Genomic DNA, 23,943 nt, shown 5'->3' with positions numbered 1-23,943 from the left:
TACCACATCCTGAATAGTGCTGCAATGAATACACGTAACTGGTCTTTAGTCATGGTGCTTGCCTGTTTACCTGTCTTTATGTGACTTTAAAAATAATCCAAAGAAACTATTTCATGCACAGCCTCTTAACCTTGACTTTTATTTGATCGAGAATGGTCTGATTTAAACTGTTTGCTTCCTTGGTCTTGACTTACCCTCTTCAGGAAAGAGACCCTACTCTTGCATTAGAAAATGTAAGCCCTTGTGCTGGATGAATGGAAGATAATCCAGTTGTTTATAATTGCCTGTATTTGTCATTTGATTTACTTGTTCATGTGCTTTGTCCTAGCAAGATGCCTTGATTGCTGTTAAATGAACTGTTCCAGATATTTTTATATTTCCTATTGTAAAATAAGCATTTTCTCTGTGTTGTGATTGAGAAATGGCATTGTATCCACAGTGTCTGGAATAGTGTTTTCTATAGACACATGCATAACAAATACATGCTGAATGGATTTCTAGTGCTTTGTACCTGTACATTTCCATTCTTTTCTTGTTACCTTTTTGCAACAGTTTTAATCTTTCCCCCTCATTGTACAAGTGATGGACACATTTTTTTATAAACCTTTAATTTCAATGAAACATGAGAATATTTTTTAGGAAAGGAGGAGCACACACAAGGGATGAGTGCATGTGTGTACTTTTTAAGAAGATTTATGTATTTATGCACACAGAACTGGGATACAGGCCAGAGGTGCAGGGGTGGTGAGAGGATTCACCAGAGACAGTGTACAGCGTGGGGAGCAGAACAGGCAGATCAACGAAGCACACTGCTGAGGGGAGCAGCGGGTGGGTAGGAGATGTCTGCCATGCCATGTGCATCACCTCTGGGGCAGGGGTCGAACTCATGCTGAATTGGCTTTAGCTTCTTAGTGCTGTGCTTTAACCCGCTGCGCTACCAGGCAGGGCTTGCATACGTGTATTTAAGAAATGTGTGGTAGTCTTAAAGATACTGTAATGGTAAGAGAGTCACAAACATTTCTCTTGTAGGCGTAAATGCACTGCCCTTTGTTCTTTTCATATATTTCACCCTTTTACTGATTTAAAATTTTATCAGTGTGTGAAATAAGAGGGAACATTGAATAAATGAAAGTGCTAACCCCCCAAGCAGCTCTGCTTTTAACCACTAGGACTGTGAACCGTGGACGCTTACTAAGAACGTGTCAGGCTATTTCACAGTCTGTGGTACAGATGAGCTAGATTGTAGGATTCTGTGAGAACTGGCTGCGGTTTTACCACGTTTCCACCAGTCACACCAGAATGCAGAGGAGGGGTGGCCGAATATCATACAGGAAAAGACCAGCTCACTAATGATGATGCTTTAATGAGGTTTGCTAAGGAATCACTTGGTCTTGCAGTGTGTGTGGGGGTGCTGGGAACTGGCTGCTTCAAGCACAGAGAGAGGAGGAAACAATTGGATGGTAAGGTTTATTGCCAAGCCTACCAAGGATGATTGGGAATGGAAATGTAGATTCTTTGGTTGGTGAAAAAATGTAGCTAGCTTAATGGTGATACTGGTCTATGGAAAATTGATGGTTTTGCTATTTTGTGACTTTGGTTGTTGACCTGGAGCCGGCAGGTGTCCTTGGGTGGCGGTTCCTGGTGTTTTCTCTTACCCGCCCTACATTGTGTCCTATATGTTATAGTGAAAACTAGCAGCTTTTAATAAGGTGCTGTTAGTTTTGAAGAATTTAAAGACAAGGGATTCTAATGAAAATACTCTGATTTTTTTTTTCTCCCCTTAGGTACTTCTTTCTGTAGGATGAATTAAGAGAAGAGGAATCTTACTCATTAGGAATGGACAGCAGTTTGTCAGTTTCCAAGATGCAAGACCCTTCGTCCTCACCCTTGGATAAACATCAAAGCTCAGCTAACAGCAATGGCGATCTTGATTCAGGTAGGATTTTGCTTTCTAGGTCCATTTGGCTTTTTGATTTATTGACCAATTTTTTTCCAAAATGTTCAGAAAACAAGGGGGCAACATTCTTAGAGGTCACATACTTTCTGCACCTAGAATTTGCTGTCTTTTTGGAAGCATAGAGTAGCTTGAAAGTCATTGATCAAAATTAATGTTGTCAATACTAGACAGAGTGGGCTAGGTTATCGTTAAGGTGACTGATCAATTCAAATCTTAGTAACTTAGTACAGTGCATATTTAAACACATTTATACGGTTGCAGATAGAGTCCAACTTGCCATTCTGGACACGCCATCTTCTACCCAGGGTCTCAGCGTGTTGCATCTCGGCTCCCTCCAGGGCCAGAGCCTCAGGTGGAAATCAGCAGGAAAAACTGTAGCTCAGAAGAGCTTGGTGTTGCTTGTGCTCAGAACCTCTTCACCACAGAACTGTTCATATATTTCTGTCACTGGCTGGATGCAGGAAGACAGAATCCTCTTCCATGTGTCCAAGAAAGGGGAGCTAGCTCTGCCCAAGCTTTGGCTACCAGCACCTCAGTTCCTCTCCAAAACCTTGCACATACCTTTCAAAAAGTGCATAATGCAAAAGAAAGAATGAATTTGCAGTCAGGTGTGTCTCCCTTTATCTATCCCCCCCCCCAAAAAAAAAGACTTTGGTTGTATTTTAATATCTAACTAACAAACTTGTAAGTGCATCTTTTTCTAAATACATAATAATTTACTTCAAAAAGAGTTCTGTATATATAGTTTTAAAAGGACTGCACGATTTACATTGGGCCATATTAAATAAATTAGCTCTCTGAATTATAAACATTTGCTGTGGTAATTCGTGAAAAAAAAAATGTTGATCATTAACTCAATAGGAGATCTGACCATTGATGAGCTCAGCCAATGATAGAATTACAGTTTTACTTGGCATTATTGAATTAATTAAGTTTCTCAAAATAGGTCTTTATTTGGAATTTTCTTTTTTTTCTGGTAAAAATGTGGAAAGCCCTGAAATAATTATCTAAATATGTTGAAAGATGGCAGTATCTGTTTCAAAATCAGCTTCACTTTCCCCGGGCCTGTTCTTCTGTACATGAACTAGGAGCAGGGAAACATAAAAGCGCAGCTGAATCAGTGTCTCCCAGTAAAATTTGGAAATGCTTTTCTGGCCCTCCGGGTGAAGGTTCACCCTATTTATTCTATTTTTATTTAAAGCACAAAGGAGCCTTTAAAAACATCTTTCTCATGTTTGCTGAGTGAGGTGGTTTTCCCACCTTTGGTCCTGGAACGACCACGGCCTTGTTATCACACCCACATCTGAGGTTTATTATTGCATCATTTTCTATGGTATGTTTTCAAAACCGTTTAAAAGCCAACGTGGTGTTGACTTTTCATTTCCATGCAGCTGCAGTATCTCTCTCCAGCTTAAGTACTTTCTGAAGCTCATTAATAATAATATGGCAGTTACTTGTACTGACTCTCTCTTGTGGGTGATTTCTATGAACGGGCTACTTTTCCACTGTTGTGTGGCGGGAGGCCCAGGCCAAGGTGTTCAGGTTCGTAGAAGCAGTAGTTCTCAATAGCTCTAGATTATCGGAATGTTTTTTAGATGCTGGTATTTTTTTTTTCACCCTATACGGTGAACATGTCCTGTCTTTATGGAATTTCTGTTTGTACTTGTGAGATAAGGGACTTTTACATGGTGCCATAAAGACAGACTCCTAAAGAGGAAACACACTTAAAGGAGGAGCTACTAGAAACTCATCTGATTTTGAGCATTTAAACTGTCACATCATTGAGTATAGTCATCAAGCTGTTTATTTTTCCAGGTAGTTCCCCTTTGAACCTGAGAACACACGAAAGATTTTCCATTCTCTTATGGGCTATGTGACCTTTGGTTCTGGGACCCTGTTGCCGTACTTCAGGCAGGATGGTGGAGTCCGGGGTCTCCCCTGGCAGTGTTCCAGATGAGACTGGCTTCGTGAATGAAAGAGAGATGGCACATTCATTGTTCTTTAGCTACATCTAAGTGGACTTGGGCCGATTAGGGCCATGATTCTGAGTTCAAACTGAGTGGCAGACTCGCTTTTAGGTAATTTTCATGTGTTGACTCATCAAATCCGTTTAGAACCTGTGAAATAGCTGCTCTCTTAGTCCCCTTTTGTTGGGTTGGGGGAAACTGGAAGACAAGGTCAAGTCACTTGGCTGGATTGTTGGAGCCTGGATTTCATCTTGGGCCTCGTGAAGCTCCAAAGTTTGTGCTGTGAAATCTGGGCTGTGCTATTCTTCAGCGCAGAGAGCAGACAACCGTGATGCTTAAATGTGCCCACAGATACACCCCGATGCCCATACTTCCTTCCCCTCGCTCTCTGGGACACAGGTCCCACTTGGTTCTCTCCCATCTTCCCTCATCTCTCGCCCTCTCTCCTTGAGTGCTATGTGATAGGCAGCCGCATCTTCCTGGCAGTGACACACAGAAAGGCCCACAGCTCCTCTTTGCTAAAGTATTATGAGGCCGAAGAGCAGAAAGTCCGGCGTGTGTGCCCTGACCTGTCCCACCTGCTACAGTTCCTAGCACAGTTTCCCATTCCTCTAAAATGAAAGCTTTGAACGCTGTACTCTAAGTCTCCTTAACAGCATTTTCATGTTCTAGCTTTGCCTCATCTAAGGGAAGCTCAAATCATTATTGGGGTCAATGTCTGACCCTGAGTTTCTTGGATTTATAGGCATATTGTAAAGTGACTCCCCCTCCTGAAAGGCTGGGGGTGCTGCCGAATTGAGCAGGGGCAGGTGAATGGAAGGCTCCCCGGTGACAGAATGGACATCACTGTCACTGGCACGCAAAGAAGGGAGTGGCCCAAAATTGGATTTCTAGAACTTCTTCAATTGCCATGATAAAAGCGAGCACAACAATATGCTGACATAGTGATAAATAGATTCCTTGGCATTATTTTTCTAGGCTGGCTAAATGTAATTTCCTGATGAAATCTGTAGCTAAAGTGGGTTGCACATTTACACTGGGTAAGACTGAGGAAAAAGAATTACACTGGAAAGGTGGGCTTTTGGGGGTGGCATTAGAAGTATTAAAGGAAGTCCCACAGACATTTCTTGAGAAGGAAAAGAGTCACATTGTTTTTTATTTTTACCCCATCCCCCGCCCCGCACCCCAAGAGTCACTTTTTTTTTTAAAGATTTATTTATTTATGCATACATAGCTGGGGTATAGGGGTAGTGAGAGGACTCACCAGACACAGAGTGGGGAGCAGAACAGGCAGATCTTCAAAGTAAACTGCAGAGGGGAGCAGCAGGCGGTCAGGAGAGGTCTGCTGCGCCATGTGGATCACCTCTAGGGGCTGGGAATTGAACTGGCACTGAAGCAGCTACTCGCTTGCAGTGCTGCACTTTCACCCATTATGCCACCAGGGAGGGCCAGGAGTCACTTTCTTATTAGAAAAGCTCAGTTCTGTAATTAAAACTGGAAACTGGTTCTGCCTGACTCCGTAGTTCCCCCCTTTTTTCTCATGCTCTTTTGATTGTTGGTTCCCCTTGCTAGGTGATCGGGTGCTTTTTACCTGTTCTCATTTTTCTGGAAAAACCTGACCTCTGGTCAGGTGACTGTCCCTTCTCGCTGGGTGCAGGCCTGCAGAGTGAACTCTGAGCTGGAATCGCTTCCTTTCCTTTGTATTGTGTCTGTATAATCTACTCACAGTGGAGCACTTTTCTAAACCTGGTGATCATAGGAACTATCAGCAGTTAAAATGACAAAAATTTGGTGTCTTCCTCTCCCTTTCCTCATTGACACAATTGTAGAGCACACACAAGGGAGTGCTGTGTGAGATTGTGTTCACCTCCTTACTGGAGAGTGGTTATGAGATTCAATATTCAGATTGATTACTTAAAGTATGAGCCATTTGTTTATTCCACTGTTCACTGTAAAGTTGCACTCCAGCGTTTATTTCACTAAGGTCCTCTTTTGCTATTTATTATGAAATACCCAACCCCCCATCAGTAGCTTTCTGTTTCCTAAAACTGCATTGCCACTCATGAACTTGCCTGTTTTCTTTGACATTGTGAAATTGTCTTAGTAGCTCTCATGGTCTGTTTTCCTTACAACAGGGGGAAGTGGAGGAGGGAGATTGTCAGTTTGCTTGATAAAATGTTTATGGGCTTGAGAGGTTTATGAATCAGCTGTAAATATTTGCTCTGGGTTTATGAGCCCCCCCCCACTCATAAACATTGTGTGTGTTTATCTATTGCTCTTTAAAAGTCTTTAGGAGAATCTGCTGCTCGGGACACAGGTGCTCGAGGAAATGTTTTATGTTACAAATGTGAAAAGGCCGCATTGTGAGGAACCCTCCCTTTTGTGCATGGTTTTATTAAACAGCACAGTTAATGTTACTAGCACAGGGCTTAAGATTGGATTTTTTTTTGAATCTCATTGTAGGTGTAACTTGGGCGCTTTGAAAGTCAATTTTTTAGGTCACAAGGTGAACTTTCCTGAGCACTGTTCTACCCTACTGAGATCTCGGGCCCTCTTGGCCCTGGGCTAACTTGAAGGTACTCCCGTGAGCTTGACAGCAACCACAGGCTACCACGCTGGGAGAAGAGACCGGGAATCCTGTTTGTAATGGATTCAGTCTTGGTGGGAACAAAGTTTGTGTGAAAGCACTAGCTCCTCAGTTAGAATTTTGTGAAGAAAAGGACCAGCAAGGAATGGCGCTTTAGTTGAAGTCGAAGAAACTGCGTACTCTCCAGTGGTTTCCGAGAACAGCGCGGAGGCTGCTCATCCTCTGCTCCCAGGCTCTGGCTGCGGCAGCTCAGTGGCCGGCGAGCACTGGTCATGCGCCAAGAGAACCTGTTGCCATTTTTGGCGGGTGTTTTGGGGTAATCCTCAGCCAGAAGCCCCCAGTACCAGTGCCTCTGGTTTTGTGTCACATCTTCTTCGTGGGTCTTTCCATGTTGCAGACCAGTTCCAGGGCCCTGTCTGTCTCCCTCTCCCAGGGAGGCTACCGTCCCTGCTTCATCCCTTCGCCTAAGTTTTTGACACCTGACTTCAGCCTGGGATGCCGAATGCTCACCAGCGCAGAAGTGGCCTTAGAGTTGGACTTGGCCTCCACGTGGTAGCAGCGGCCATGTGTGATGTCTGACACACGCACAGCCTGTAAAGTCCAGTTTGGAAATCCCACAGCGTGCATTGGACTCCTGCCTCACGGCTGATAGTGTATCCACCCTGGCGACTCCTTCGCCATTCTGGGCACCTGTCCTCTCTTCTGTGCATTCTTGGAAGGACTCAATGAGTGATAGGTAGAAGAATTAGCAGGCAGCATGGACAGCCCAGTGAAGCGATGGGGTGATGGGTGTGGTGCGTGGTGGAGCAAACGTGCTGGACACAGGTGGGGCTGCAAGCTCAGCGTCTGCTGAGGTGGGACAGACAGAAGTGCGTAAAGAAATGAAAATGAAACGCTCTCCGTGACAGTTAGCTCTCCAACAGACTATGTGCCAGGCCACGTGGGCATGTAAATCATGCTGTGTTGCTGCTTCTGGTTTGTGGATCAGAAAGCAAACTTGGTAATAGATGCCCTGTTTGAGGGGAGAGTTTTGGGCAGAACTGTTTGGGCGATACATGGAGGTGTTTTCCATAATTTAACCGCCTTCTCTTGAGTCGTTTCACTGTATTTTCAGCTGGAAACCACCTGGCATATTTCTTCTTAGCTTGACTTTCTTTAGAGAGCACATATTTGATTGAAAGGCATAATTCTGTGGATGAAGCAGAATTTGGGAGAGATACAAAGGAAAGCTTTTGGAAAAAAATAGCCCTTAGGCATTTATGGGAGTACAATTTGAGGAGGCAGTTCTAAGCAATTTTGATTTGGAACACAGTATGTAAAGTAACTATCACTTAACATAGCATTCTAATTTTGTGAAAATTACTGTTGTATCAATTTCTGAGATTACACTGAGTATCTTAGAAAATTACTTTTCTCATAATTAAAGAATTTCTAGCAGAAAAGGTTGTGGGAACAAGCCTGTTGGAACAAGCCTGTTTTGGACTCCCATTGCTAAATCTTCTAGTCTCTCTGCTTGTTTGTCACTTGTACATTAATAACACAGTTGAAAGCAGTATTCATTCTTGGCCATTGAAATACTGTCTTTCAAGTAGATGCACACAGTTGGACATGATTGAACATTCTTGTAAGAAAAGAACATCTTGATTTTTGGAACTCCAAATGATCTCTGGGTTCGGGCAGCCCTGTCTGGTGTTTGTTCTTTCTAATAACGTTGCAGATGGATTGAAATAATGCTGGTTAGCTCTTTACATTTGAAACTCTGACAAGTGTTCACTGTACCTTAGCGTTGCTTCTCAACTCTACACACCACATCTTATGCACAGTCTTAACTATTTTTGGATTGCTGCATTTTCTTCAGAGCAAAAAGATAGTGTTAAGAGCCCCACTTTGCACTGGTTGTATTTCTCCTTGATTTTTGTAAATGCAGGCCGGCGCGTCTGCTGGTCTCTCCTCATGTGCCTTGCCTGGAGGCTCTGTCATGTGGGGAGAGTAGGCTCTGGACTGGGCGGGCAGCTGGTCTGTCTCTGTCACTGACTTGCTGTGACCTCACACACTTGAGCAATCCTTCTGGGTTCGTCCCCACCCACCCCCAAAATGACATTGGGATGAGTGGTGTCTAAATCCTGTGCACTTCCAATCTATGATGTATTTTATAACCTTCAGCCTCTGAGCGGTCAGTGGACAAAGATGCAAGTGCCTTGACTACATTGGTGCTTACTCCAGAACCTGCTGGTTTCCTTCAACAGCCTCCCAGAGACTGGTGTGTCCACAGTGACCAATTCCAAATGAATATTCTCACGGGAGGCAAATATGTCTTTAAGTGGTTAACCTAAAAACTGGGAGGCTATTAAAAGTCAAATTGCATTTACTAGGGATCAGAGATTTACAATGTGTGGAGCATGGATTTGAGCAGGACCCCAAATAGTATCCTGAGGAGGGACAAAATCGCAGGTATTTTTATAGAGAGAATGAAATGGATTAAGTACTGTTAGATGGAGGGAGGCGTTATGAGATAAAAGTTACTTTTATCAGTTCTTTCAGGAGGAAAAATTCCTACCTTGGTGACTTCTTGGAATATTGGTTTTCTGGCCCATTCCAGAGGTCTGGTCCAGTTTAAACAAGCCAGCAAAATGTTCTGTATGTGGGCTACCCTGGCCTAGTTTTAAAATGGTTCCAGTAAAGTGGAACCAGCTTTTCACAAAACAGGTCTTGTTTCATTTGACTAAGAACACTTCATCTTACTCTTGATTTTTCAAGGTAGTCCGGGCAGTTTCTTCAGTGTTTCCTTTCTTCCATCCATTGAATCTAAAATTGGCACACTGAAGTTATATGAAGAATTCTGGTGTTCCCCCCGCCCCCCACCACTGAATATTTAACCTCTCACATTAAGAAGTCTCTGGTCTGCGTGGAGGGCTGGTGCCTTGCCATCCTTCACTCTAGTACTGACATTGCTCTGTGCTTTTGTCTTTCAGCAGAGGAAGGTTCAAGCTTGGAGGAAATCGGCTTTAACTGGGGAGAGTATTTGGAAGAAACAGGTGCCAGCGCGGCACCCCACACCTCATTCAAACATGTATGTCAAACATTTCCCCTCCACTCACCCTGGCCAGAGTAGAAGGAGTCCAGCAGAATGATGCCAGCTAGCCTGTGGGAAGAAGTGGGATGAAAAGAAAAAGCACAATTCAGTTGAGATTTTTTTAGAAATAGAGATGTGGATGTTCGTTTGCTTTCACGGCTGCTGGCATAAGGGTCTCACTCATACAGTTTGTTTCATGGTGTCAGGGTGACGGTGCTGGGTTTGTTTGGCTTTGACCTTGTCTTACCTCAGGAAGCCAAATTAGACAGACATAGCCCTTGCTTTCTAGACCACACGGCCCGAGATGAGTAGGGTTTATGCAGATACTTAAAAAAACCACAAATATGGCCCTCCCTGGTGGCGCAGTGGGTTAAAGCACAGCATTGAGAATCTAAAGCCGCTTCCGCATGAGTTCGATTCCCGCCTGCCCCGGAGGTGACCACATGGCGCGGCAGACCTCTCCTGGCCCACCCGCTGCTCCCCTCAGCAGTGTACTTTGTCTATCTGCCTGTTCTGTTCCCCACTCTGTCTCTGGTGAAGCCTCTCACCGCCCCTGAGCCTCTGGTCTGTACCCCAGTTCTGTATGCACAAATAAATAATAAATCTTAAAAAAAAAACAAAACCAAAAACCCACAAATATGCAGCAAGGTGCCATGTGTAATGTGTGTCTACAGAGGGTGCATCTACATTTTTTATTTGGCATTGATATTTTTATTTTGAAAGGGCACCTAAAAGTCTTATAACCATTTGTGGGCGGATGAATCAAATTCGTGGAAATACCACAAATATTCAGAAAATATTTGGATTAAAAAAATCATTCTCATTAGTAATATTCAGCAATGCCATTAGCCTGCCCAGCATAGGGCATGTCCCAGGAAATCAGAAAATTAGTTTTTTTAAAGGGGAAAGTTCTTTTTCTTTTAAAAAGTTTTATTTATTTATAAAGCATACAGAACTGGGGCACAGGTCAGAGGTCCAGGAGTGGTGAGAGGATTTACCACAGGCAATGTAGTGGGGAGAGCAGAACAGGCAGATTGATGAAGCACGCTGCTGAGGGGAGCAGTGGGTGAGTCAGGAGAGGTCTGCCATGCCATGTGCATCACCTCCGGGGTGGGGATCAAACTTACGGTGAAGTAGTTGTTGTGAGTTTCATGGCGCTGTGCTTTAACCGGTTGTGTCACCAGGGAGGGTCCCAGAAAAACTTTTTAATCAGATTTTTGCATAGGTGTATATGATTTTGGTAGTGTAGCATCAGCAAACACTGAATTTCTCAAACTAAAGTTTTTCAGCTTTACTGGAACATTCCTCCTCGCCCCCACTCCACTGGCTACTGAGTTCAAAGATTTAGCCTTAGAATCATGAGCAAATTGGGTCACTTTCTCAACCTGTTTTCCCTTCTAGCTTTGAATGAACTAGGAAGCCAAACTAGTGATTCTTTATTTTAATTCAGTAACTTCATTTTTTTTTGGAGGTGAAGTGTTCCTTTGAAAAGGGATTTAAGACCTTGTTAAATTTACACGACCTCATAAAATTGGATGACATTACCAATTCATTTTATATTGACAGTCACAATGTTATAATTACTAGTTTGTATGAATGTGACTTGGCCATTTAGTGAAACTAAGAGCTAAAGTTTAAAATATTACACAGCTAATATTTTCCTGGTGTATGTGAGGAATCAGCCCTGCAAAAGCCTTTGTAACTTTGGCCTCTTAGGGTGTGAGACTGACTTGGTTAGATTCCTTGAGATGGTTGGAAAGAGCATACATACTGAAAACGTTTGCTTCCTCTCTGTGCTAAGGAAGCTATCAAAATCATACAATATGGAGTCACTCCAGTGCTCCTTATTCCATTCAGTCCTCCATCTCCTTTCAGTCACAATGTAGTGTCCTTCAGGATGCAGAATTTCCCCAGAGCTGTAGGCCACATTTAAAGGAAAAGTAACACTGGAGCCACAGAAAAGCTGCTAATAATTCTACTATTATAAGCTGTTGCCATTCACAGACATCAGCTTGGGAGCTTCCACCAGGCTGGAAGGTTTCTTTTAGGGGGAGGACTGCTAAACATTAATAGATTTTACTTTTTTAAAAAGATTTATTTATTTATGCATACAGAACTAGGGGACAAGCCCGAGGTGCAGGAGTGGTGAAAGGATCCACCAGAGACAGAGTGGGGAGCAGAACAGGCAGATGGAGGAAGTACACTGCTGAGGGGAGCAGCAGGGAGACGGGAGAGGTCTGCCGAGCCCTGTGGCCCACCTCCAGGGTGGGGATCGATCTTGTACTGAAGCGGCTGCAGCTAGTTTGCAGTGCTGTGTCCTAACACGTTGTGCTACCAGGAAGGGCCCAGATTTTAATTCTTAATAAAAAGGGGACTCCATTCTCACTGACTGTGCTATCTCTCAGTTACCACAAGCCTCAGGGAGCCTCTGAGTACTGACGGGGAGAGCCTTATCCAAATGGAGGGTGCTGTCAGTGCAGAATCTGTGCCGGCTCTGGAAGCTTTATTGTGAAAGAAGGATGTTAATTATCTCATTAGTATTTTTTGTATTGGTTACACTTTTAACACTGACACTTGGAATATCTTGGGTGAAACAGGATTATAAAAATTAATTTCATTTGTTTTCTTTTTCCTTTTAAATGTGACTCCCAGGAAATTTAATGCCCTGTTTGTGGCTCCAATTAAATATATCTTCGTGCTGTTCTAGGGCAGAGAATTATTGTTTTAAGGTCTGAAGGTATGTGTCTAGTATAATAATGGTTTTCCTGTGTTTCTGTTTTTTTTTAAGGTTGAAATCAGCATTCAGAGTAACTTCCAGCCAGGGATGAAATTGGAAGTGGCTAACAAGAACAACCCAGACACCTACTGGGTGGCCACCGTCATCACCACTTGCGGGCAGCTGCTGCTCTTGCGTTACTGTGGTTACGGAGAGGACCGCCGGGCGGACTTCTGGTGCGATGTGGTGATAGCGGATCTCCACCCCGTGGGGTGGTGCACGCAGAACAACAAAGCCTTGATGCCCCCGGATGGTGAGCGCCCTGCGTCTGGGTGGCCTTGGGCCCACACCAGGAGCCCTTGATGTACCATGTGGTCATTGCTCATGGTGCTTGTAGAGAGTGGGAGTTGATATCGTAGGAGGCTCATTCAGTGCTGCAGAGATTGTGTCTTGAGGTCCTGTTGCATGATGCTGACAGAGTGAGGGGAAGTGGTGCATTTTAAGATCTGATCATTGAACCTGACCTTTGAGCCAGTGACACCATTAGGAAAGAAGGGCTTGGCACTCAACCCTCAAATGGGTTTTGGAAGTAGGAGATGAAGGCTGAAGGTTGTCAGTGATTGAGTTCTTTTGGTCACGAAGAAGTATGTTGCTTTTCTTTTGCTTTAGAGACTAGACATTTGGAACAAAGCTACAGATCATCTGAAACAAGGTCTCTAATAAATTTTAATCTGTTTCATGGGGAGTCTGTCAGGGTCCAGATCATGTACAAAGCCAAACAGATGAGGAGAGAAAACATTGCTGTCAAAGGAATTGTCATTGCCTGTGTAGATCACATCCCTTCAGTTGCTGGAACGTAGTGGTTTGTACTGGGGCTCTTTTACCCCCCAGGACATTTGGCAACCTCTGGAAGCATTTGGGATTTAAGAGGGGGTGGCATCTGGTGGGCTGAAGTCAGGGATGCTGCTAAACATCCTAGAAGGCACAGGGCAGCCCTCAAAGAGAGTCAGTGGGTTGAAACTATCGCTAGTGTTGACTTTGAGAAAATTCTGCTGCAGAGAATGGGTTGCATATTATAAATGCTTTCAACAAACTCATCTGATCCTGTTAAAAAATACTGAGTCCTCAAATATTTGAATCTCAAATTGTTCTCTGTGTTTCATTACATGATGTTGTATTGGAGAAAACTTCTGATGCTTATTCTCAAGGGTCAAAATGTCATCTTAGGAGATGGGATACTCACTATGGAGTATTACATAGCCATACCAAAGGAGGACATGTAGCCATTTTTGAACAAAATGCTGGGAGTATGAGTAAATAAGAACAATAAAAAAGGTTGTACATTCATATTATTCTTTGATTTGAGTTGCTTTACATGTCCCAGATTAAGGGGAACCAGACAGTATTTGTCCTTTTGTGATGGGCTTATTTCACTTAGTGGAATGTCCTCAAGTTTTACTCATGTGATAGTGTATGGCAGGATTTCCTGTGTTTTAAAGGTTGAATCCTATTCCCTCTTGCTCTGCATTTAAATAGCCACAGAGGTGAGCAGATAGGCTATAACATGTATTATTTAATTGTGATTTCTGATCATAAACAAGCCTGTCTCGATGAATGAATTGTACCCATGGAATATTGGTAAAGTAACAGTTCTACTTAAAAATTTGAGCTCCAGCTACTTGCCCAGCTTTGCACAAATCCATATTCCCACACACTCCAGGGATGATACAGACCGACTTGCCTCAGTTTCAGAGGACAGATAATGGGTGCAGGAGGATGGAGAAAGAGGCCAAGAGGGTTCAAAGTGTGCAAACGCAGGTCCCTTGCCTACGTGCCTTTCACTGCCCTCGCCTTGCTCGCTCAGGACTCACTCTGAACGTTTGAAGCTTCAGCAGCTAAACGCCTTTGGAAGGGGAGTAAGCGTCTTTCATTTTATAATAGATTCTGTAGTGTGAACAGTTTTAGAGACAAGTTCTATGATACTGGATTTTAACACTTAGAACTAATGGGTTCATTTAGTACAAATCCATGCTGTTGCTTGGGAAAGAGGGCATCGTTTATTCATCAATTTTTCTTTCTCACTTGGTTGAAAAATGTGTCAGCAGTCAGTTTCAGAAACCCCATCAAATTTGTATCCTACTGACTTTGTGCTATTAAGCAAGACAGACACACTTAAAATGACAAATTCAGAATGAAAAATGGGAAAATCCTGTGGAAAGGGAAACCATTAATGTGATGGAAAGAATTGGAGTCCCCTCACACAATAACAGCTTATGCTAATTTGAGAATTTCTTTATTGCTTGTTTTAAAGAACTTTAAAACAATTTAGTAGGTAATCGATACGACTTGGAAATCTTTACTACAGAGAACAAAGTCAGGAAATAGCAGGTTCATGGGGCAAAAGGTTTTATTGATTGCTGTAGTACAGGGTAATTATTGCTTTGTAGCCAGAGGCGGCAGTTGCTCTACTGGGAATCGTAGAATCTATTTTTGAACAGGGATTCTTGTTCGTGTGGTTTTCTGTCTTAGAGGGCTGATATCATTGTAAAGTCTGCAACTATGCCTGTTCCGTCTTGGTCATACTTTGATTTTTCAAGACATCTGAGAGTATTAGTGTGAGATAGAATGATCCTTGACACATCATGTTTTGAGGGACATTTCGTGATGATGGAGAGCTTTTCTTACTGGTCCCCTAAGCTCTGAGATTGGAGACGGACATTGTGAATGGTGCGACTAGGCTTCTTATCTAGCTTCTCCTGTTAAATTGTCTATACAGGTGAGATCCTCTCAATTTTAAATTTGAAAAATAAGTAAATTTTGAAAGGTTTATTTATTTATGCATGCAGAACTGGGGTACAAGCCAGAGGTACAGGAGCAATGAGAGGATTCACCAGAGATAGATGGGGAGTCGAACAGGCAGATAGATCGACGAAGTACACTGCTGAGGGGAGCAGCAGGCAAGACAGGAGAGGAGAGGTCCGCTGTGCCATGTGGGTCAGCTTTGGGCGGGGGATCGAACTTGCATCGATTGAAGCAGCTGTGCCTAGCTTGTAGTACACTGTCTTTACCTGGTGTGCCACCAGGAAGGACCCCCTCAATTTTTTAATCTTTGAATTGAGGGGGGTATTGTATATGATCTCTAAGGAGCTCTCCAGTCTCCTAGGGAAACCTTGGTTTGTGCTCCTTGGAAAGGAAGGAAAGAAGAAGGTGGTGTCAGCTTTTCCTCTTGTGTAGATGCATGAGGAATAAAGATTTTTTGGGATTAGCAGTCGTGGTAGCAGAGCTCAGGCATCTATAGGAAGTGTGGAAGTAAAGTTTCTGTGTTACTATTGGAACGAAGTGTTAGTGGATGGGAGGGACAAATTCGGCTAGGGAATCACCATGAGTGCCTGGATCTAGGAGCATCTGCAAAGGCTAGGATCCAGCTCAGTAAAGGACTGTAGCCTCAGAACCCAGAGAACTAAAATGATGCAGCGGTCTCTGAGTGCAAGATCATTGGAAGTGGAGGTTGAATCAGTCAGCTTCAAATTTTGGTTGGACTAAGTGAGGGGAGGGTGGTGGGCTTTTTGGTGATTTTACCTGCTCATGGGAGAAGGGAGAAGACTGTCTTTTATGGGCAGACTCTGGTTGGAGAACTTAAGATCTTTCAGGGCACTGTGGGACTCTCCACAGCAGTCCTGTAGTTTCTGAAGTTACTGCACTGAAAGAGAGTGACTTTATTATTTCAGATGACATGAGCCAAGCATGAGTGTTCTTTGCAGTCCCTTCTTCCCTTCCTGTAATGAATTTCCTCCTTGAATGAATGCAAGTTGACATTGTTACATCAAGCTTTCTGGTGGGGGGACAGCATGGTAGTAATGCCTCCACATTTCATCACGATGTGATTCCAATCAGCAGCAGAGAACTTCGTTAAGGACATGTTTAGAGAGGCCTGGGTTTAGTGGCCAATTGGCCATTCAAAGAGCAGTGTTCTGTTCATGAGATAATTGGTACTAATCTTTCATGTTAAAAGTATTAACAAACATACTACATGAAAGCATCATTAAGTGCAGTGGAGGATTATAGCTCTTAGTGGAGGAGAAAAATGTAAAACGTTTTGGTTTAGTAAATCAATAAGACTTGATTTATTCATAAGCACATGCAAAGCTCGCAAAGGGCAGCTGCCAAATAATTATTGTTTATGGTGATAATGTAAGGAAATCATTTAATCCAGTGACTATTTCACTGTTTATTTACTGAGAAGTAGCAACATTGCCTCTTAATATCTGGGGTTAGGGAGCTTTAGCGTTCTAGCAGGTGCCTATGAGTTCCTGAGAGGTATGCTCCTGTGAGATTGCAGGTAAATGTGTCATGCCTGTCCAAATAAAAGCCATTGGCTTATAAATTGAGAAGTATTTATGTGTACTTTCTACCGTTACAATAAAAGTATTGGAATTATGGTGCCTTAGGAATCATGCCACTAATTTTTATTTTCCCCATTATCAACATTTCTGTAATTTGAATTGCAAACTCTGCAGTCTTGCCAGAATAAGTCTATTTACCATTCAAAGTTGAATCAAAATTACTGGAGTTAGTTAATACATAACTTATTTGAATAAAAGGATGTTTATTCATGAATTGCTAGGAAAAAGCTTGAACAGAGCCTTATGTTAAGGGGAGAGATCCTGCCAGGTTTGGAAGCCTGATACTAGGGCTGTTTTGGGGATTGTTGTCTTTACTATATCTGATTATAAAATAAAAGATGCTGGTAGGTTGTAAACAGGACTATAAAGTGATCAGACAGTAAGAATCACCAGTCCACAACCAATTAAGTGCAGGCACAGAGGAAAATTTGATTGGACAATCTAGGATGATCAATATTTAAAGTTATAATGGATCAATCAAAAGACGTTTTAGTAACACTAGCAAACGTTTACTTTTTACTTTTTTTTGAGGTAACATTGGTTTCTGACATTGTATAATTTAGGGGAGTAGGTTCTTCAGCTCTGTTACCACACCATACTCACCACCAAAGTACACACAGTTCTCCACCCCATTGAGGTTGCTCACATCCCCTTCAGTACAAGCAATACTTCAACATTATCATGTTGTTTTCATTGGCAATCTTGTATTGTAACTGGAACTCCATGTATTTATTAATAAGGAAATTATATAAAAACTCCCAGAGCACCATTAATTCTACAAATTCCTCAAATTGAAGGAAACACAGACACTCACTAAATATTAGCTCCTTTAATGTACAGAGGAAAAAAAAAACCCACATTGTTATCAGAAAGGAAGTGTTCCATAAGTGTGATGGTACATTACAAGTCATAGTTTGACATTTAAAAAGTAAGTTAGTGTCCTGTTGTCAGAGAGGCATTTTTGACAGTGTTGTGCAAAAAACGGCCTATAAAAAGCCACGCCAGTAAATAAAATTATCCTTTCTCAGTAGGCTTGTAGTAGCCCTTTTAAAATAATGCACATGGTCTTGAGTTCTCTTTGATCAGATGGAGTGCCTGTGTAGAGATTGACCATGGTGTAGACCAGAGTGGATTTGACTTGTAGGTGTTTGAGTGTATGTGTATGTGTGTGTTTGATCTAAAAGTATTTGGACATAATTTTAGTATCTGCCATTTACAAATTATGTCACTTAACGATTTGATTTTAAGCATCTCGTGAAAACTTACAGAGGCAGGAAGCTGTACTCCATTCCACATGGTGGCTGTCAAGGGGGAATCTACTCTCCAGGTCCTTGTTCCCGATTCGGTCCTCCTTGTCTTCTCAGGCCCTAGAAGCATCTGGGTTCCTTCCTTGAGAGCTGGGTGTAGAGCCAGCAAAACCACTCATGTCATCTGTGTCCTCAAGCTTCTGAGTCCCAAGTTAACACAACACATTGACCCAATGATCGCTAAGCCTTTGTTCAGCTCAGAAATGTTCCAAATATAAGAATCAAAGAACAATGAGTAAGATTTATGAACAGATTCTGAAATAAATAGGTTATAAGCAGAAGCCTACAAAACTGCCTTTTTTTTTTTTGGCATGTGGAAGGGGAAGAAACATAACAGGACAAAGAGATGGAAACACTAAATGATCTTACTAAAAACAAACCTTTGTATTGATAGTGGTGAAATTTTTTTTAAAGTAAGAAATAGTCTTTTTCCCTCTCAATTCCTGCTTGGTATTTGTATTTATTTTGTATATCACTTACCCCTTTATCATTTTCTTGGATAATAAGTAAAAGAGTCATTCATTTTGTCATGTGTGGGTCATTCCTATCTCCCCCCCCCAATATCTTAGTGCCTACTGTGTGCTAACTAAATTTAACCCAGTGCAGTGCTTTGAAAATAGTTTGAAGATAGTAAATATTTGCTTATTAAGATATGTCAATATGATTTTAGGATGTTCATACTTGAAATAATTGCAAACATTACTAAGAAAATCGTAGAATTGGCTTCTTGTGACTTTTGAGAAGAGGATAGAAATGTGTCCAGAATGTTTCTCATCTTACCATTTTTGGAGCAAAATAAATGGAAGAGATTTGGTCTGGAGTTCCAAGTGGTAATTATGAGATTATGTAAAGTTATGTAAATTTGATCAGATGCTATTTGGGTTTTTCTGCACTCAAGGAAACCTGTAAGCATAAAGCAGTGACTGTAAGATTTTCCTTTTTGGTGGTAGTCATAAGTGAATTAATGTTCTCATACTTCTTAATCCAGCAATTTATGTATTTACAGCAATCAGGTGATTAGTTCTCCTTCCTTTGTTATCTTGCCACAAGCCAGGAATTCTCAGTGCCATCTTTCCAGGCTCCCCCAGCAATAAATGTCTACCAGTAGATGATCTTAGAATTGCAGACTCTCATGGTTTACTAACAGAACTGGCTAGCCTGACTGCCACACACCTCCTTAGGCATTTTTCTTGAGTAAAAACAAGTCCCAGATCTGGGTGTCAGGGAAGAGCATCAGCTTTAGCTGGGAGCTTCTCAGAAATGCAAATGTCCAGGCCCAGCAATATAGTTAACAAAAACCTTATGTGTTCCAAGTACATGGTTAAATTTGAGATTTGCTGCTCTAGAGAACCAGCTTGGTTCATCTAGAAGTCTTACATCACCCAGTAGGTACGAGATGTTCTAAATTCAGAACACTGGGGTTATAAATCTAGAGCCGTTTCTAGATTTAGTAGAATGCACAGACTTAGGTAACCCTAGGTTTAAATTCTTGTTCTGCCACCGATTAACAACATGTAACTTTGGGCATAAGGTTAGTGCACACTGTATGTTATCAACTATTTTGAGAATTAGATTTTTTTACAGGATTGCCCTGAACAGGATAAGTAATGGTACTGCATCAAGCACCTAGAACAAGACAAATCAATCTCAGTTGAGGTGCTCCCCTATGTAGTGGGTGGAGCTGTGTAAAGTGGGTGCACGTGTGCACACGCACCCACACACAACACACGTGTGTAGATATGTATGTGTTTATATATACATATATACATTCATATACACATATATATGTATATATGTGTATATATATATTTATATATATATAGATGTAATGGACTCTAATGGTCCTCTGTTAATAGGTGCTGATGACCAGGTGGGAGTGAGTAAGCATCTGCTCTCTAACAAGGCGACCCAGAATACAGTTATGGGTCAGCTCACTTAACTTGGGGTCCCTGGCCCAGAACACAGACAAGGAATTCCCTTTTCCCTTATGATGTTGGATAATTTTAGTCAGAACTTTTCAAGCAGTTCTTTTTGCTTTGCATTGCAGTTATTGATGACTATATGGTCACAGCCGTTTGAATGTAGAGGCAGGCCGTGTATGCATTTTATCATCAGAAATAATGTATTCTACTCTTTGATTAAAGTGTGTGAACTTAGACTAGGTACCTCATTTCCAAACTCTGTGACCTTCAGGATTCCTTCTGTAACCTGGGAATAATGAGAGTTGCCTTAAGGATTGTTTTGTTTGTGAAATGCATTTGTATAAATTCCTTAAAGCTGTGTGAAGAATATGAGGACGTGGAGAAATATTCCTTTCCTTCATCCATCCCAGGTAAGGATGGTATTTTATTTATTTAAAAATTTTATTGTTTATTATTTGAAAGGTTGAATTTTGGGGGGAGAGTTTTAGGTTCACAAAATTGTGTGTGTAGGGGAAGGTACCGCACGCTGCCATCCCTCACCGCCTTTGCACAACCTACTGCCTTATCAACACTCTTCCTGGAATGGTTCTTGGGTTGCTTCTGAGGGAGCTACATCGGGATCCCCATTATCACTCAGAGATCCCGATGGTAGACTGTGCAGCCAGATGGCATGGTAAATGTTCCAGATCTGGGCACACAGGCGGGTGGGAACAAAGCAAGCTCCTAGTAAGGTGCATCCCAGAACCTACAATAGGATGGGGCACCCACTGGGGTGAGGTACCAATAAGGATCATCGCATGACTTGACTACTCACCAGTTGGTTGAAGGAGGTCACAGAGGAAAGCTATGAAATGGGGCCCCAGGTGATGCTTCTGGAACCTGAACAGATGATATGAGTGGAGTAAGCATGGGGGGGGGGTGGCAGGTGTGTGCCCCAGTGGTTACTAATGGGCTCCTGGGACTGGAGGTCTTAGTTTCAGCATGGGCTTGTGAGAGGACTTCTGTAGTGCTAATACAGTCTTCTGATCATTATGAGAGGTGATTTCTACCTTTCCAGGGAATCCCAGAAAGTTTTTTTCTGCTGTGGACTGAGTTGTTCTTAAAATACAGATGTGTCAGATTGGCAATGAGCAGTGTGTGGAGATCGGCAGATAGCCTGTATGTCTGGAGAGCATGAAAGATCTAAAAAAGAGGCCTCTGATGAATGAGAATTGAAGAACAAGATTTGAGGAATGAGATTCCCAGAAGCAAGCTGATGTGTTCATCTTACTGGCTTCAGAATATGGGAAGGTGGTTTGGGATGAAACCAAGGCTGATTGTAGGGTTCTGCTCTGCGGGCTCACAGTTCCATGGGTAGTCTGGGACGAGAGACTTGATCATGCTCGCCACCCCATAATGTGGGAATTGAACAGTTACAGCTTGTATTGATGGTTGAGTCTTTAGGAGGCTTTCACATTGCTGATCTCTGAGGTTAGGGAACCACTGTCTGTCATGCTGTTTGTTGTGGCTTCATAGAGGGGATTTAATATGGCTAGCGATGTAGGCGTGCTCATTCATACAGATTTTCAAGATGTCAGCATCAGAAGGGAAAACTGGGAACCAGGAGAGTACAATCACCAAAGGTCCCTAGATAGCATTAGGGGTTACTCTTGGAACTGTACATTCTGTGGGTTTGGACAAAGGGATGATACGTGTCTTCCATTGAGTAGCACATCCCTAAATATCCTCTGTGTTCCTCTCCCTTAACCATGGCAGCCAACGGTCTGTTTCCTCTCCCCACAGTTTGCTTTCTCTAGAATGCTAGGTGCTATGAATATTATAGTGAATAGCCTTTCCTGGTTGGCTTCTTTCCTTAATCATACGCATTGAAGTTTTTCTGTGTCTGTCCAATGCTGCTTTTCACATGACTTCACTGTCTGTTTTGTGGGTGTCTCATCTTGATAATGGTGATAATAAGAGGCTCCACTTCACACTGAGGTCTGGACACTGTAGAGATAGCCAGTTGCAGAGGGCCACCCAGCCCGAGAATTTGAATGTTCCAAGAATGTGAACATTCAAACAGGTCAATGCAGCCAGTGGATTGTAGATGTTGTCTTTTTCCCAAAAGAATTCATGTCAAGCACTTCTCACAGATTTGCCTACTTCTAGTTTGTGAACAGTAGCCACGAGGATAGAATGTTGATACAAAAGAAGGTCCAACTGCTCATTTTTTAACATGTTCTTAGGTCTGTAGTGAGAATTGATAGTAGCCAGCTACTAGAATTTTGTATTTATAGAGATTTAATCGAAAGTGCTATAGCTTTGAAGATATTAAGAGTCTACATAGTTATTTGTCTGTTTATATCATCTACTGATAGAGCTGTTAAATATAGTTGATTAAACAAGGCAAATTTTTTAAAAAAGCACATAATGACATACTTATACAGCGGTGACTAATAGTTCCCAAAAGCCACTGGAGAGCATAGCAACAAGCTATAGCCATTAAAATAATCCGGAATTAATTTTTTCCACTCCGAGCAGTTACACAAAATCATTAGCATCTGTTTAACTTACTTCTTAGAAAACTTTATGGTGAATAATTTTTGAAATAGTAATAAAGCAAAATAATTTCCCCAACCCACATTGACTCCTTCTACTAAATTCAAACATGAGAAAAGTTCTGAAAATCTTCAAAGAAAATGACATTTATCTAAAACTTGCTTTTTTTGTTTTATTGTTCTATAGTGATCACAAATGATTTAGATGCCTTCTCTGATATGATTTGAAGTGATATTTAATCACAGATGTGTTTTTGTGCAATGAAGAAGGCAACTCTTTTTATGCTTCCCATTTTGTACATCTAATGAATCAAAATTAATTTTAGATTGCTAGTGTACATGGGTCTTTAGATTTATATGTTCTGTTAATGGTTTTTTCAGTTAGTGTGTGTATTTATGTGCCCTTCTAGGGTGGATTTCTGTGAAGCATTTATACAGGAAGGACTTTCACAGAAATAACTAGCAAATAAACATCAATTAAAAATTCTATTAACATAGCTGGCAGTTGCTATTTAACAAATATTTAAATGTGGTAGATTTAGATTAAATTTATCTTTTGGAAATGCTTCTCAATTAAACGTGTCTTTCTCCTGTCAAAAGAAACCTTTACACATTTAGAGAAATGTAGGTCTACTCTCTGTGGATATATATGAAGACCATATGCTATAAAGGCTTTTTTAAAAGTGGTTTTTGAAACAACGTGATTTTTAAAAAATTTTTTTTCTGTACATTTTATAGTATGCTTCTTCCTGGATGCTCTTTCTCTTCCTTTTGGGGTTTTCACTGACTGCTTATTTGAGGGTTTATGGTAAGATGCTACTATAAAAAGACCCTAAATAATGTCACTCACATGGTCTTAGACATTTATTGCTCTTCCTTGCATCAGGCCAGAGGTGAGTGGTTGGGAATGGCAGCCTCTATGCCAGTAGATCCTGTCTCTATTTTGCTCTGCATCACTGGATGTTTTCAATTCTGCACGGGAGAAGCTTCCACAGGCCAGAACTTAGTAGCTGGTGTAAACCTCTGTGCAAGGATGCAAGGTATCATGGGAAATGGACTTAGTAGCTGTAGGACCTGTCTTTTGAGCCCATATCACTAGGGTGGGGAGGCTTTTTTTTAAAAGAAAGAAGGAAAGGGAGAAAAGCTCTGTTGGGGCAGTTTGCAGTTATGTGCCAATTAGCTAACATTATTTTTTAAGGGATAGCTATTTCGTTCTGACAAAACACCTCAAGAAAAATGTAAAATCATTTGAAATATAAAACCAAATTCCTTTATTTGGGAGTCAGAATGAAATTTCTATGGTTGATATAATACCTTAGATTTTAAGGTTGTTGTTAGTGGTTTATTAGTATATGTGCTTTCCCCTGTATTAACTTTTTTTTTTTAAGATTTATTTATTTATGCAGTCAGAACTGGGGTACAAGCCAGAGGTGCAGGGGCGGTGAGAGGCTTCGCCCGAGACAGAGTGGGGAGC

At 41.8% G+C, this 23,943-nt stretch overlaps 1 protein-coding gene across 1 annotated transcript in view; it reads left to right on the top strand.

The window, feature by feature from the left end:
• Nucleotides 1–1,824: 1,824 nt before the first annotated feature.
• The window catches only part of SFMBT2 (Scm-like with four mbt domains 2), a 166,769-nt gene continuing 144,650 nt past the window's right edge, over nucleotides 1,825–23,943 (top strand). Inside the window, exons 1-3 of the mRNA XM_004691230.2 lie at nucleotides 1,825–1,936; nucleotides 9,487–9,581; nucleotides 12,373–12,613. Coding sequence (XP_004691287.1) covers nucleotides 1,837–1,936; nucleotides 9,487–9,581; nucleotides 12,373–12,613 — 436 coding nt within the window. The 5' untranslated portion in view covers nucleotides 1,825–1,836. The remainder of the gene's footprint in view (nucleotides 1,937–9,486; nucleotides 9,582–12,372; nucleotides 12,614–23,943) is intronic.

Source organism: Condylura cristata, unplaced genomic scaffold (genome assembly GCF_000260355.1).
Source record: "Condylura cristata isolate star-nosed mole 26May11 unplaced genomic scaffold, ConCri1.0 scaffold00030, whole genome shotgun sequence".
Taxonomy (NCBI): Eukaryota; Metazoa; Chordata; class Mammalia; order Eulipotyphla; family Talpidae; genus Condylura; species Condylura cristata.
This window is presented reverse-complemented; position numbering and strand designations above follow the sequence as displayed.